The sequence below is a fragment of the Mirounga angustirostris genome, unplaced genomic scaffold (genome assembly GCF_029215605.1).
Source record: "Mirounga angustirostris isolate CCGP_5_RB_7025 unplaced genomic scaffold, mMirAng1.0.hap1 SCAF_6, whole genome shotgun sequence".
NCBI classification, from domain to species: Eukaryota; Metazoa; Chordata; class Mammalia; order Carnivora; family Phocidae; genus Mirounga; species Mirounga angustirostris.
The window spans coordinates 35,275,796-35,290,681 of record NW_026991714.1 but is presented as its reverse complement, the minus strand read 5'-3'; the positions used below and the strand labels follow the sequence as shown (position 1 = coordinate 35,290,681).

Below are 14,886 nucleotides of genomic sequence, written 5' to 3'. Positions count from 1 at the left end.
GACACATTGGCTCCCCCTGCCCCCTCCCCCCCTGCTTTTCTGTAAGGGGGAAGAAAGCTATGCAGCCTCTTTTTGAGAGTAGAAGATAGGGCATCTTGAATGCAGTGTGTAGTTCCAGGTCTGCCACTAACTTGTGGTGTGATCTTTGGCAAGATATTACCCCTCTCTAAGCCTTAACTTCCTCTTCCATGAGTGAGCGTTAGATGAAAGGGTCTTGAGGTTTGCTCCTGGCCCCAAGTTTCTTTGGGAATGAGCTGACAGCTGAGAGCCAGCTTCTGTCCCCCCTACCTGCCACCTCTCCCTTGTTCCATTGCCCTTTCTCCCTCTCTTATCTGCCTAACCTCCTAGAGGCTATTGGTTGACAGCAAGGAAGACACACACTAAAGGCACACAGTCCCTTCTAGTGCTCTGTGCAGATGTTCTCCCTGAACCCTCATTGGCCACGGAAGTGGCTGTGTGATGAAAATTTGGAATCAGGATTTTAACTCTGCTGACTTCCAATTTCAGTTTTTAAGTTTAATGTATTCTATTATCAAATGTTACGTATAGCAGCTGTAATTTATTAGGCACATGTTATATGTCCCAGACCTCATACTAAGAGTTTTACAGAAATTATCTCCCTTAATTTTCACAAGGCTTCCTGTGGGGCGCTTGTTACCTCTGTGCGCTATTGGGAGGGTTTGGATGTGTGCTGGGACCCAGACTTTTAATGGAAACACACAGGTGTCGAGTTTTCTGAGGAGTTAGAGATGGGGGGTGTACCGGGCAGCCCCAGCTGGAGATAAGGCATGATGCAGAGCTGCATTCCTGGTACCTGCCTCTCTCCATTCTCTCCCTCACCCCTTCCTACCAACTCCTGCCCCCACATACACACCTTCTTTAAGTCGAAGTTTCTGGTTAGTGCTTCTGTTCTATTTCCGTGACTTTGCGAGCCCTGAGCCAAGCACGACCTCATCCAGCACCTGCTGTCTGCCCACTGATGTGGCATGAATGCAAGTGCATCAGAGATTTATGACTCTTGGACATTCTGCACCGCTCATTCCCCTGCCCTCAACCCCAGTGGCACTCAGTGGAATGGGAGTTGCAGGAGCAGTGGGGACTCGTTCCAGTTCCGAAATTGTTTCTCCCAGCTCCCGGTCTCAGAGTTTGGCTCCGGTTCGCTTGCTACCTCCTCTGCCTGATTTGGTCTCAGTGGCTAAATCCTATTAGCCTTGAGGACTTGCTTCTGTGGTTTTGGGGTCCATACTGCAACCCTTGCAATGGACATAGGACTTGGCCAGCTTTGCTTTGGGGTAGCCCTCCCCTAACTTTGCCCTTCATAGGCCTGCCTGCCTTGACTGCCCTTTAACCATCCAAGCTTGGGCCCAGGCTGTTCTTTCCCAAAATGGCCCTGTCTCCTTGTCCTCCTTCCTTTAGTTCCTAACTAACCTCTGGGTAGACTCACTATTCCCTAAAGCTCAAGGCATGTCTATGTTGCCCCCTTATCCTTGTTCTCTTCTGTGCTTTTTCTCAGCGTCAGCTCCTCATTTGAAAAATGACAGTAACGACAGCACCCTGCCCAGTGAGTGGTTGCGAGGACCGTATAAAGGAACGAGCCAGGGATGCCTGGGTGGCTCAGTCGGTTAAGCAACTGCCTTCGGCTTAGGTCATGATCCCGGACTCCTGGGATCGAGTCCCACGTCGGACTCCCGGCTCAGCGGGGAGCCTGCTTCTCCCTCTGACCCTCTCCCCTCTCATGCTGTTTCTCTCTCTTAAATAAATAAATAAATAAAATCTTAAATAAAAAAGAAAGAAAGAAACTGTCAAATGCCATTAAAAAAAAAAAAAAAAAGGAATGAGCCAAGTAACCTTGGCTGGTGTCTGCAAGACACTAAATGTTACATCCTCTCTCCCCTTACACACCCTCCTCCTGGCACCTGTGTGTGCAGGCAGAGGCCGCCCCATCTGTGAATCACACTCCTGAGCAATTCCTCCCTTATTAGGATACCCACTCGCATACTTATTGAAATCAACTCTGCTCCCAAGGTGGCCGCTGTCAATCTGGTCTGCAGTGGACCGTGGGAGAATCTGGAGGCAATCACGGTTAGCGAAGTTGCCCTGCCCGGGGGTGGGGACTCTCTGGTCCGGATCCTGGCTCTGACACTGAGATGAGGGATGTGACCTTGCTAGCTCCTGGGTTCTCTCTAGACCACCATTTCTCCATTGGTGAAATGAAGGAGTTGGGTTAGTTGGCCCTTGTGTTTGCTCAGCTCTGGCATCTCCGCCTGCTTCTCAGAGGTGGCTGGGCTCTGTGTGACCCCGTGGGTTCATCATGGTCTCTCTCAGGCAGGGGCTTCTCTACTGGCAGGGGCTGAGCCGTGCCCTTCCGGTCAGCCCTGTGAGCTGCTTCAGCTCCCCAGGGACCAGTGCGTTTTGCCTGGAAGCTTTCTAGCCCTGATTTCTGCTTCTGAAAATGTCTCCTCCAACATTGTGTCTGCTCCCCTAAATGCTTTATTTATCTCCCACTCCCTCCCTTGCTGGGGGAAAACTTAATTACCCAGCTGCCTTAATAACAGTTTTACCCAGTGCATTCCTCAGGTTAATGAGCTGTGTAAACCCAACAGCTGTTATGTTTATCTCTTGGAAACACGCTGAGAAGTAGTAGCCCATTGATATCCCCTCCATTCCAACACACACACACACTCGCACGCACGCACACGCACACATGCACACATGCACACATGCATGTCAATGCATCCACACACACATCCCCCAGCAACCACTGCCTTTCTTTGTTTGACTATTGTCTGTTTTCTGGACCTTTGGCATGGCTGATATGTAGGCGGAGGATGTGTGAGCTCCTTATGTCTCTGTACTTTGGGACTGCTTTTTGCCCTCCTGTTTCCCAGAAGTTCTCAGCAGTTCTGAAACTTCCAAAGCTCCTGCCACTGGGTATCTGCTCTTTTGGATGAAGCATTGTTGCGTCCTTTGTCTGAAATACAAACACTCTTGGGAAAAGCACCGTATCAATCTGTCATCAACTGTTATATCTCAGCCAGGGTTGCTTACCAGAAAATTAGCTGTGGCTTTTGTAAAGGGTTCCAAAAAAGTAAAGGCCAGGATGGGTAAGTTTTGAGGGATAGAAGGACATGGATAGGGACATTGGGGGAAAGTGTTACCATCAGGAGGAAGCAAAATTTGGGTTGGTGACATGTGAGATTCTTGGGTCCTGGTTGTTACGGGCTGGAGAGTACAGCTTGTGGGGCTAGAAGGACAGAAGAGGGGGGGAGAGATGTAATGGGAAGGCCTGGACAAACCTGAGTGGCCTCAAACTTTGCTGGGCTGGTCTCACACCATTGCTTTTGGGGTTCCAGTCCCCCGGAAGTCTCGGCAACATCTTGCAGACCTACTTTGCTTCTTTTTCCTCGGGGGCTGTAGGAACCATGTCACTGGCAGAGCCTGCAGAGGTCCTGACAAGCAAAGCAATTCTCTGCACTTGGGTCTAGGGAAATATCTCTGTTTCTGGAGAGCTCCAGGCTGGGGCTGAGGCTGTCCTTTCCAGGGGAGAAGGCAGGGAGCATCTTGACAGCCAACTCTGGTCTCTGCCAGTGGCTGCCAAGTGACCACTGTGTCCCTTGAATTAGAACAGGGCTAGAAGGTTTAGGGGCAGACATCCTGGGACAGAAATCCCTGCTTTATCCCTTCACAGCTTTATGGACTTGGACACATTTCTTAACTTCTCTAAGACTTGCTTTCCTATCTGTCAAATGAGTATACCTACTGTTTAATGTAAAATACTGACCTCAGAGATTTTGGAAGGATGACATGAGATAATGTATGCACAGTGCTCAGGAGAGAGCCTGGTGCAGTGTAATTTCTGGGTGTGTGGTACACATCATTTCTAACCAGCTTCAGAGTCAGCCTCCTGAACTTAGTTTGGATGGCATGAGGGCAGCGTTGAGTTAAGCTTTGGTGAAGGTGTTACTTCATAAGAGAAAAGATGAAGTTGAAAGTGCCTTATGCACTGGGGCTTTCCTCCTCGGCACCACAGCAGAACCCGACTTTTGACCTTTACTGGCAATATCCACTGACTTAGAAAGGCTGAGGCTTGTGGATCCCAGTGGGGTCTAATGGAGGCCTAGCTGACCACGGGCCGTAAGGGCCCCTTCTTCTGCCCACTTAGCTGAGAGGAGTATTTCTCCAGTATGGCATCTGGTTAATGTCTTTTTTTTTTTTTTTTCTTCCTTCCTTTGCATTCTTGTTTGGACTGTTTTAAACTTCTGAGCAGATAAGCTGGAGTAGGGGAGAATTCTAATAGCATGTTAGAGCAAGAAGAAACTTCATTATCGTATTCCATGCCTGCATATTACCAACGAGGAAGCTGAAGTGGAGAGAATGCCTTCTCTTGCAGACAGCTGTTTTGTTTTGTTTTTTTTTTGTCCTGGCTTCCTTTCTTTAGGCCCTGGCTGGCAGCCATGACCCTGATGCTATCTCCTTAGATAGATGCAAGCAGCCTCTGGCTTGCTCATGGGAGGGAGCTGGGCCATGAAAACCAGAGGCTGTTTTCCTGTTTCCCCCTCGAATTAGCTCTGTGTTCTACAAAGGCACAGAGCTTCGATTTGCATTTACCTTCCTTTTCCCACCTATTTCCACCGTGATTCAGGCTCCTGCTGGATCTTGCTCTCTCCTTTGCCCTCCCCCTAGCTTTCTGGGAGGGTTTGTCTTCCGGCGAGCTTCTAGAAAGCTCCAGGATAAGGGAAGAGGCCCAGCCTTTCCAGATGGAGAGCAAGTAGGAGCCAAACTGGCTGGAGGCCTGACAGGCTGGATTGATAACAAGGCCGAGTCTCTGAGGTAGCTCAGCCAGGAGAACGTTGGCCAGTTGACCCCAGAGATGGGGGCTGCTGCAGCTGAGAGCTTCGCCAGAGGCATGTAGCACACAGGAGGGGAAGAGCCTCGCGTTGAGAATCACGCACACGCATTTATTATACACATACTCACGTAGGCATACAAGAATAAATAGAAAGGGAAACTGAGGCCCAGAGGGAAAGAGGAAGTTAGCAGCTTGTCTTCATGTGGGCTTCTGCCATAAGCCGCTCCATTTCAGGTCTCCATCCAGCTGGCTGGTTGACAAGCAGAGCCACTTAAAATACCTGTCCCGAGCCTGTTGGCTTAGCCTGTCTCTAAGGATTGCAATAAATCCCTCCTTTAGCTATGTTTCTGTGATAAGCAGCACGTAGGTTTTAAGCCCACAAGAGCATCTGATCTAACCATCAGTGCCTGCACACGTGGAAGGAAGGTGGGGCGGGTGTGGGGCACCCCCAGGCTCACTAGGAAGCCTGAGCCAGGAGGCAGGGTAAAAAGCCCCACTGAACATCCTGGACATTTTTTAGTTTGTTTTATTTTATAATAATGTCTATTTTCCTGGGTATAAAAGTGAATATATATCCAAGGTATTAAAGTTTAATATTATTAAAGAATAACAAATAAAGAAAAAAGTTCCCTACCATCCTATTACCCAGAGATATTAGGTTTAGCTGCATGTGGTGGCCATTTTTGTAGGTCAGATTGGCTGAATATCAGCCATTTCATATGGTTCAACCTAATCTATTGGCATATTTCCTTCCAAACACTTTCTTTCCCTTTAAATTTATGTCTTTGAGACCATGACATATACACGTTTATGCCCAACTTTTGTTCTTCATAAAACATTATAATGTCAGCATTTTCCCCGAGTAATGAAAAACTTCCTGGGAGCAGTCTTTTTTTTTTTTTTTTTTTAAAGATTTTATTTATTTATTTGACATAGAGACACAGCGAGAGAGGAAACAAGCAGGGGGAGTGGGAGAAGGAGAAGCAGGCTTCCCACTGAGTAGGGAGCCCGATGCGGGGCTCGATCCCAGGACCCTGGGACCATGACCTGAGCCGAAGGCAGACGCTTAACGACTGAGCCACCCAGGTGCCCCCTGGGAGCAGTCTTTTTAATGGTTACATAATATTTCATCCTTTGGGGACCATCAAGGTCATTTCCAGTTCCAGGTTGAGCTGTTCTAGCTCTGGTGCCCCAGGCCTGAGGAAAGAAAGAGCCTTGTTTCTGGCGCTGTGTTGGCCAGGGAACAGGCCGGGATCAGGTCCCAGCAGAACTGGGGAGGGAGCTCTGGTGACAGGCAGCCGGAAGGCAGCTGGCCCTTGTCTCTCTGGGGGACATGTGCTGAGTGCAGACAGAGGCTGGGTAGTGGAAAAGTTTGCCCCCGAGAGGGGAGTGGGGAAGTGCAGAGTGGGGAGAGGGGTACGCTACTGCCAGGGACCAAAATAGGATTCTGGAGGAGAGTCAGATTCCAGCAAAAGGCTTCTCTTGCCCAGAAAGGATTATTTTAAGTGCTCAGGTATTGATTTCAGCAACTGACACATCTACAATTTCTGTGTTAACTGAGCTGGGTCAGCCTGAGAAGCCAGCTTTCTTCCCAAAGTGCTCTCTCCACCTTAGGCTCCCCCATGGTCAGTGCAGGGTCAGGCGAAGCCCTTTGAGTGAGACAGAGATTGTCACCCTTTACCATGCTTCCTGTGAGGTCTGTGCACCCACCTGGTTTCCTAGCAGAAGCGAGAGGATGACACAGAGGGAGGGAGGGAAAGAGAGAGAGGGAGGGGGAGAAAGGGAGAGAGAGGAGGGGGAGGTGATAAGGGACCCTTTCTAGTGTTGATTGGTGCAAGGGCTGACATTGGCTGTCAGTCAGTAGAAAAGTCACTAGCCTTTTTGAGCCTCACTTTTCACATATATAAAATGGGAATAGGGGTGCCTGGGTGGCTCAGTCGTTAAGCGTCTGCCTTCGGCTCAGGTCATGGTCCCAGGGTCCCGGGATCGAGCCCTGCATCGGGGTCCCTGCTCCGCGGGAAGCCTGCTTCTCCCTCTCCCACTCCCCCTGCTTGTGTTCCTTCTCTCGCTGTCTCTCTGTCAAATAAATAAATAAAATCTTTAAAAATAAATAAATAAATAAATAAAATGGGAATAATATTCCTTACCACATAGGGCTGTTGTGAGGCTTAAATAGGTTTTCCGTATTCAAACTCCTAGTACAGTACCTGGCCCATAGTGGGCTCTCTGTCACATAATATTGCTGTTTTATTACCTCCCTCCCCCATCCCTCCTTTTAAACTCCCTGACTGTGGGAAGAGAATGTCTATGATAATTAAAATGTTAGCACTTATTGAGTATTTACTATTCATACTATGTGCAAGGCACTTTTCTAAGCACTGAGGATACAGGAAGGGAAGCCCTTGTGGAGTATACATTTGTAGTAAACAGTTAATATAAGCAAATAGACAATAAGTGTACAATATTTCAAGTGGAGATACGTACTATGAAGAAAAAATGTAGCAGGGCAAGCGGGGAGGGAGGGGCAGTGAAGGGGAGGGAGGGGCAGAGCAGGGAGGGAGGGGCAGTAAGCAGGGAGGGGCAGTGAGTGGGAAGGGTGGGGCAGTGAGCACGGAGGGAGGGGCAGTAAGGGGGAGGGAGGCAATGAGTGCTCTGTACAGGGCACATGAGCTAGCCATTATTTGAACATTAAATATCATACAATTATTGTTTAATAAAGCACTTTTGGACCCGATGAGGAAACCTCCAAGCACTAGGAAGGATGACAATTCTCTTATTTTGGAGGTGAGAGCTGGAAAGCGGGGTGGGAAGCCGAGGCTCCCCTTCAGCTTCCGCACTGCCCCAAGCTTTGTCAGCAGTGGAGAGGGAAGATGGGTGTTGGGCAAGGAATTTCCATAACCCCAGGCACAGGCTCAGCATATTAACTCAATCCCTTCGGGCCTGACCTGTCAGGTTAATCAGTTCCGCAGACACTGCCCATTCTAAGACGTCAGTCTTATTGGCTTATCACCTTCCCTGGACAGGGCGGAGGTTCAGGAGCTAGAAGGCCTTGGAGAAGCGGAAGCTTTTCCCTGGTTCTGGTGAGTGGAGGCCGTAGGGGAAAGCAGAGGCATGCCGTATTTGGAGATACAGTTGTCCCCACCCAGAAGGAACAGCAGGCCAGTGAGGTTCTTGTCCAAGCTTCTACTTGTGGGTGAATATGGAGCCCTCTGTTCAGGGTACAAGATCTGGTACCATGGTAACTTAGAGAAAACAGAATTTATTTGTGTTGCATGGGGGAGCTGAAGCAAGGTCATGCTGTCTCTGCGGGGTATGTGTGTGCGCGCACACATATAAACTGATAGAACAAGGGCCATGTACTCTGGCCCTGTTCTTTTGCTTGGTGATCTCTGCCTGCTGTGGAGCCCCTGGGATTCAGTTCTGTCTCTTGTCTCACTCCAGGGCATGGGCAGGCCAGGGAAGGTGTGGTTTTGTGGGGAGCTCCCCAGTGAAGTTGTTTCCTTTTTGGCCGCCCACTCTGACCTCGATCTTCGATCTTCGTGCGGGGACTCTTGCTCTCAGCCCCAGGGCGGCAGATTTCCTCTGTCCTGTGCATTCCTGGCGTTGGGACCACCTAACCACAAAGCTTCATTTGGTTGGGGACCCTCAGATTCTTTCCTGTGGGTAGGAAATGCCACACCTGGGAAGCATCCTTAAGTCCCAGACATCGGTGCTGGAAGGCCTTTGAGATCATCCAAATGTTACTGTAATGTTGGCTCCCTAAGGGCAGGGTCTTTATTTTGTTCACTGCTATAACTCCAGAGCCCAGAGCAGGGTCTAGCCCATAGTGCACACTCAATAAATACTTGTTGAATGTGTGGAATGAATTCTATTTCAGCCTCCACTCAATCTACAGAGGAGAAAACTGAGCCTAGAAAATGGGGTAACACAGAGCTAGGACCAGAACCCCAGATTCCCTTGTCCTTTTTTTTTCTGTGCCCCCTCTCCTTGATGCTCAGAAACTCTCTAACCTGTACCTAGCACATAGGAGAGGCTAAATTAAAGTGAGTTCCTCATCTTTTCTTCTTTTTGTTCTTGATATTCTTTTCAGGTTTCTCTCTCTTTTTTAAAGATATTTATTTATTTATTTGGAGGGTGCGAGCAGGCACGGGGAGGGGCAAGGAGGAGGGAGAGAGAGACTCCCAAGCAGACTCTGCTGAGTGTGGAGCCCGATGTGGGGCTTGATCTCACAACCCCGTGGTCACGACCTGAGCCGAAACCAAGAGTCAGACGCTTAACCGACTGAGCCACCCAGACACCCCTCCAATTTCTCTTTGAGGCAATGTTCTGTACCAACGTTTTTCTGCCACCTCACACCTCTTTCCTGGCAATAATGCCTCCTCACTATTCACTTATCTCTCTGTTAGGAGGAACACAAAAGAATTACATTCAAAGATGACCAATAGCCTTGTTTTAAGAGACTAATCCTTCCAAGGGTATTACTGAAACCAGTGGATCCTTGGGGGTAGGATTTTCACGGAGGGAATCTTCTAGGCTCTCAGGATGCAGGGGGAATCCTCTTTGGACCCCACCCACGAGGCTCTGTTGTCTTGTCCCACAGTGGCGGATGAAATGCTGCAAGTGTGATTCTAGGTTGCCTCACAATTATAATAGTCACCGCGTGGAGAATGTGGTTTCGTCCTCGGGCCCCATGCGTTGGTGGCAGTCACAGAATGGTAAGCTCTGGCCCCCTGCAGGGGCCTAAACTTGTGGGAGGTCCCACAGGGTGGGGGTTGGTTGGGGGGTGCCCGGGAGCCCTTTTGGGTGTCCCAGGCATTTCTTATGGTGGTGGGACATGTGTGGTTGACAGACGTTCTGCCTCTATGTTTGAGATCTCTCAGATGCTGTAGGTAGAAGAATTTGCTGGAAGTTAAGGAAAGGGTAAGAAATGCGAAGAATGCCTTTATTTCATCACACTTAGTTACAGTGAGCTCGTTGAAGGAATTGAGCTTGTAGAACAGACACATTGAAATCCTTTAGTGTGTTAGGATCATCAAGAGATGATGGGAAGGAAATTTGGCTAACGACAGATGGGCTCTTGAGTAGGAAATATAGGGAGAAGCATGTTGGTACCATTCGTCTCCAAGAGGGAAATCAGAGGATGGAGCTTAATGTTTCTGACTTTCCAGAGCTAGTAGAGTCCAGAGCCTTCTTCAGGGCTGGGAAGATAGAATTTCTCTGTTTTAAAGTTTCTACTTTTTGTCCTTCCAGATGTGAACCCTGTCTCTCTGCAGTTGGACCTGGACAGGAGGTTCCAACTTCAAGACATCATGATGGATTTTAAGGTATGCTTCCTGGAGATGGCAGTGGATAGGAGAGGGGGACTCTGAGCCTTGTGGGCTTGGGCTTATGGGGAGCACAGTGGCTTTGTCTCCCCAGGCTTGGGGTGATGGCACCACGTGGTAGGTGTGGTGACAAGGTGACACTTACCCTGAGTCTGTGTCATGATGACAGCAGAGGCCCACTCCTGGGAGCACAGTGGCACCTCCAGGCCCCCCCGTCCTGGCCATGCAGTCGTTGTATATCCGCTTCCTCCCTGTATCCCCCATCCTCAACCCATCTAATTAATTCAGCTCTGCCAAGTACCAGTTCCACTGGGTCTGGTCAGTTACTATACAGTTGTGTATTCTTGGTATGTTTAATAATTTTGCTGATGAGATTGAGTTTAGCAAACAGCCAATAATTGGCCCATCCTTATGAAAGATGTGCTTTGGGAGAAGCCCCCTTGGTGGGCCATGTACTCATTCACTGCTGTTACTTCTCAGAGTACTTTTGGATTCTGCTTTTAGACCAGCTTCCCAAGATATTCCTTTGGGAGGGAACATTTTTGTTCATTTGTCACAGGTCATTTTTTTTTTTTTTCAGAGAAGATTTGATTTTATTCTTTCTACAGAAATAGTCAAATATTTAAGGATCGAGCTTGGTTAAAAAGATTAGATGATCACGGAGGGTGATATCATTTTCAGGAGCTAAAATGAGCTGTGAATAAAAAGCAATAGGATCTAATTTCTTCCTTGACTCAGAAAGTTAGCTCTGAGATCCTCTCTTCAAGAAAAGGTCAAAAGTATTTTGAGAAATGGCAGTATCATTTGAATAAATGCCCAGTCTCTAAAGGTGACAACTTTGAAGGGCAACATTCATCTGGAAGGATATTGTTAGTTACATTGCTTGTTCATTACTCACTCATTCATTTACTTGTCCATTCTTGCTACACACATATTGAACACTGGTTGTGTGGTAGGTTTGGGGCCAGATGTTAGGGATAGAAAGAGGAATAAAGCTAAATCATGGTTCTCACATTGCTCTAGTATATGTCGGGAAGACAAAGGATTGATGGTGAGGAGGTATGACATGTGCTCTGATATTGATAGGAAATGGTGCTGGGAACACAGAGGGGTGTCCAACTTGGTCTGTCTTTGGGGTGTGAGTCACAGAATGCCCAGGAAAAGGTGAACCTTTTAGGCCACTAATAGCCAGGCAAAGGGCAAAGTTCATTCTTGGACAAAGAGAACCAACCATAAAGTGCAAAGGCCTGGAGGCAAGAGGCAAGAAGGTATGCAATTGGGGAGGGGCCAAGGGAATGCATATATAGGGTCTGGAGGGGAAAATGTGTATATGGTGGTGAGAAATAGGGATGTGGGAAGCTACAAGCTGGTGAGAGATGAGTTTACAGACATACATGAGGAGGAGGGAAGTAGACTAAAGCTTTATCCATTCATTCAACAAATGACTAAGTACCTCCTGTGTGCTAGACCTTGGGGGTGCCACTTGAACAAGACAGACCGGTGGGTGGTCCTACGGTTTACTGTAGTGGGTCTCAATTAGGGGATATTTGGCAATTTCTGGAGACTTCTATGTTGTCACAACTATGGGTATGCTGTTGACATCTCATATGTAAAAGGTCAGGGATGCTGCTAATCATCCTATGATGATCGGGACGGCCCACACAAGGAATGATCCAACTCCAGATATTAACAGAGCCAAAGGCTGGGAAACACTAGTCTAGAGGGAGAGGAATCAAAAGCAGCAAGCCAACAAATAAATGATTGGAAATTGTGGTGACATTTATGAAGGAAACAAACAAAGGGGTAGGATGGGCAGAGTGTGGGCAGAAGAATGTGTGCTGGGTAGGTATGAAAAATCTTGGGAGGAGGTGACATTTAAGCTGAGAACAAAAAAATGAGGAGCCCACCAGGGGGAAGAACATTCCAGGCAGAGGAAACAACCTGAACGAAGGCTCTGTGGAGGGAATGAGCATGGTGCAGCTGAGGGCTTGCTTGGAAAGATGGAGGTGCACAGGACACGAGGTGAGCTGAGGAGACAGGCCCACATAGCGCAGGACGTGGTCAGGAGTTCAGACTTACTCAAGAAGAGCAGGCAGAGGACTTGAATAGACATCTCTCCCAAGAAGACATACAGATGGCCAGCAGGCCAATGAAAAGATGTTCAACACCATTAATCATCAGAAAAATGCAAATCAAAACTGCACGGATATATCGCCTCATTCTTGTTAGAACGGCTATGATCCAAAAGACATGATGTACATGTTGGTGAGGATGTGGGTAAAAAGGACCCCTCGTGTGCTGTTGGTGGGAATGTAAATTGGTGCAGCCACCAATGAAAATAATACGGAGGTTCCTCCACAAACTAAAAATAGAGCTGCCTCATGATCCGACAATTCCACCTGGGTATATATCAGAAGGAAATGAAATCCGTGTCTCGAGGAGATATCTGTACCCTCATGTTCATTGCAGCATTATTCACAATAGCCCGAGACATGAAAACAAGCTAAGTGTTCATCAGCAGATGAACGGACAAGGAAAATGTAATCCCTATCCATATATCTATACACAATGGGATTTTCAGCTATAAAAAAGAAGGAAATCCTGGCTTTTGTGACAACATAGGTGGACTTTGAGGGTATTCTGCTAAGTGAAATAAGTCAGACAAAGACAAACAGCAGGTGTTCTCACTTATGTGTGGGATCTTAAAGAGCTGAACCTATACAAATAGACTAGAATGGTGGTTGCCCGGGGCTGGGGGCAGGGGTGGGGGGTGGGGAGATGTTGGTCAAAGGGCCAACGAACTTCCAGCTATAAGATGAGTAAGTTCTAGAAATCTAATGTATAGCATGGTGACTGTACTGAACACGGTATTACATACCTGAAAGTGGTTAAGAGTATAAATCTGACATGTTACCACCACACACAAAAAATGCGAATTATGGGAGGGGATGGATGCGTAACTATTACAATAATCATTTTGCGGTATCTACATGTGTCAAATCGTCCCATTTTACATTTACACTTATATATATGTCAATACAATCTCAATAAAGCTGGAAAAGAAAGAATAGTGGAAAGCTATTCTAGGGTTTTTCGCAGAGGGGTGACACGGTCCATTTTGTGTGTGGCGGTGGGCGTCAACAAGGCGAGAGTGAACAACAGGGAAATCAGGTGGCGCCTACTAGAGAGGTGAGGGCGATGGGCACTGAAGCTGGAGCCAGGGCCTGGTGTGGGATCTGTTTGGAGACTGGGTTTCCGAACCTATAGTTTGAGGAAGTGGTCCAAGCTGGGAGCCGTCAGCATAAAGACAGCATTGAGAGCCCCGAGACATGGGTGAACCCACCGAGGGAGGAAGGACACAGTGCACCACGCTGAGAGGCTTGCACTTCATCTTTAGCTAATGCCGACCCGTAGAGGGAGCTGGAGCAGGAGTGACGTGCAGTCAGGTAGTCATCTAGGAAGACCTCTCCAGTGAAGGGGGGAGAGAGGCTTGGAGGGCCTGGACATGTGGCTGCGGGATAATTTTCTGGCCTGACCACCTGGGTGGTGGGCTGAGCTAGGGATCACATTCTTCTAGAATGTAGATCACCTTTCTCTTGGCTTCCACAGTTCCCCTAGGGAAAATCTGATGGGGTCAGTGTACATCAGGAGAGTTGGACCCGGACGCCCCGAAGCCCACTTGCTCACTCTCGTGCCCCTTCTCCCTCCCTCACTGTGATTCTTTCAGAGGAACCACCCGTGCATCTTTGGGAGCCTATTTTGGTGATTGTGTGTCTCTGGTGACCCCTTCCCATCAGTCCGCAGGGCCCCCACCCTACCTGTGTCTCCGCAGGGGCCCATGCCCGCTGGGATGCTGATTGAGCGCTCCTCGGACTTCGGCAACACTTGGCATGTGTACCAGTACCTGGCTGCTGACTGCACCTCCGCCTTCCCCCACGTCCACCAGGGCCAGCCTCAAAGCTGGCAGGATGTTCGGTGCCAGTCCCTGCCCCACAGGCCCAACGGGCGCCTGGATGGGGGGAAGGTAGGTAGAGGGGACTCTGAAAAACAGGCACGGGGCTGTCGGGGGAGGCCCCTGACATCACGTTGCTCGCACAGTCCCCCAGCCTCTGCAGACGAGATGGCCCCTCGGTGCGCCTTGCTGTCTTTCCTGCTCCCTAGCTGCTCTCAGAATATTTGCTGTTTGTCCCCTTTGCTACTCAGGAGGAATATTTCAAAAACATGTTGAAGGCACTGCATAACCCAGCCTTGCCCTCTTCCTTAGCCAACCCCCGCTCCTTGGTAGGTCCCCATCGTGGAAAGGGCAAACTCCACTCTTCTTCCGTGCAAGGACTTTGAGATGGTTAGTTTAGATTCAAGTGAGCAAATTACACAAATTGAATTCAATCTCTGATTTCACCTCGATAGGGTAGAACACAAGGATGAGCTTTCTCAGTTTAATCCCTCCATCTGGCCCTTGGGGAAATTCAGGTACAAGCCACAGGTCCAAGTCACCGGAACTTAAACCCCGAGTGAGAAACAGAGAACCTGCCTCTAGAAACAGCTCAGAATTCTCTCCCTGACTCCTTCCACCTGGGGTAGGATTCTCGTATTTCTTTCGTGACTGCCTTTCCCTTCCCCGCCGCTTGAGGGTGGCTTCGGGTTCTGACCTCCCTTCTTTGGCTCAGGCTCCCTCCGAGCGGCTCCCCTAGGCACCCAGTGTGCAGCGCGCTG

The 14,886-nt window shown here is 48.7% G+C and overlaps 1 protein-coding gene across 20 annotated transcripts in view; it reads left to right on the top strand.

Moving 5' to 3' along the window:
* Positions 1-14,886, top strand: part of LAMB3 (laminin subunit beta 3) — a 66,493-nt gene that overhangs the window by 32,037 nt on the left and 19,570 nt on the right. For 19 of the 20 annotated variants that reach the window (XM_064594115.1, XM_064594107.1, XM_064594108.1 and 16 more), the window contains 3 exons: positions 9,450-9,564; positions 10,100-10,173; positions 14,006-14,197. In XM_064594115.1, the coding sequence (XP_064450185.1) occupies positions 9,450-9,564; positions 10,100-10,173; positions 14,006-14,197 (381 nt within the window). Of the gene's footprint in view, positions 1-9,449; positions 9,565-10,099; positions 10,174-13,900; positions 14,198-14,886 lie in introns of those variants that run through there. The other variant, XM_064594117.1, reaches the window with a different exon arrangement.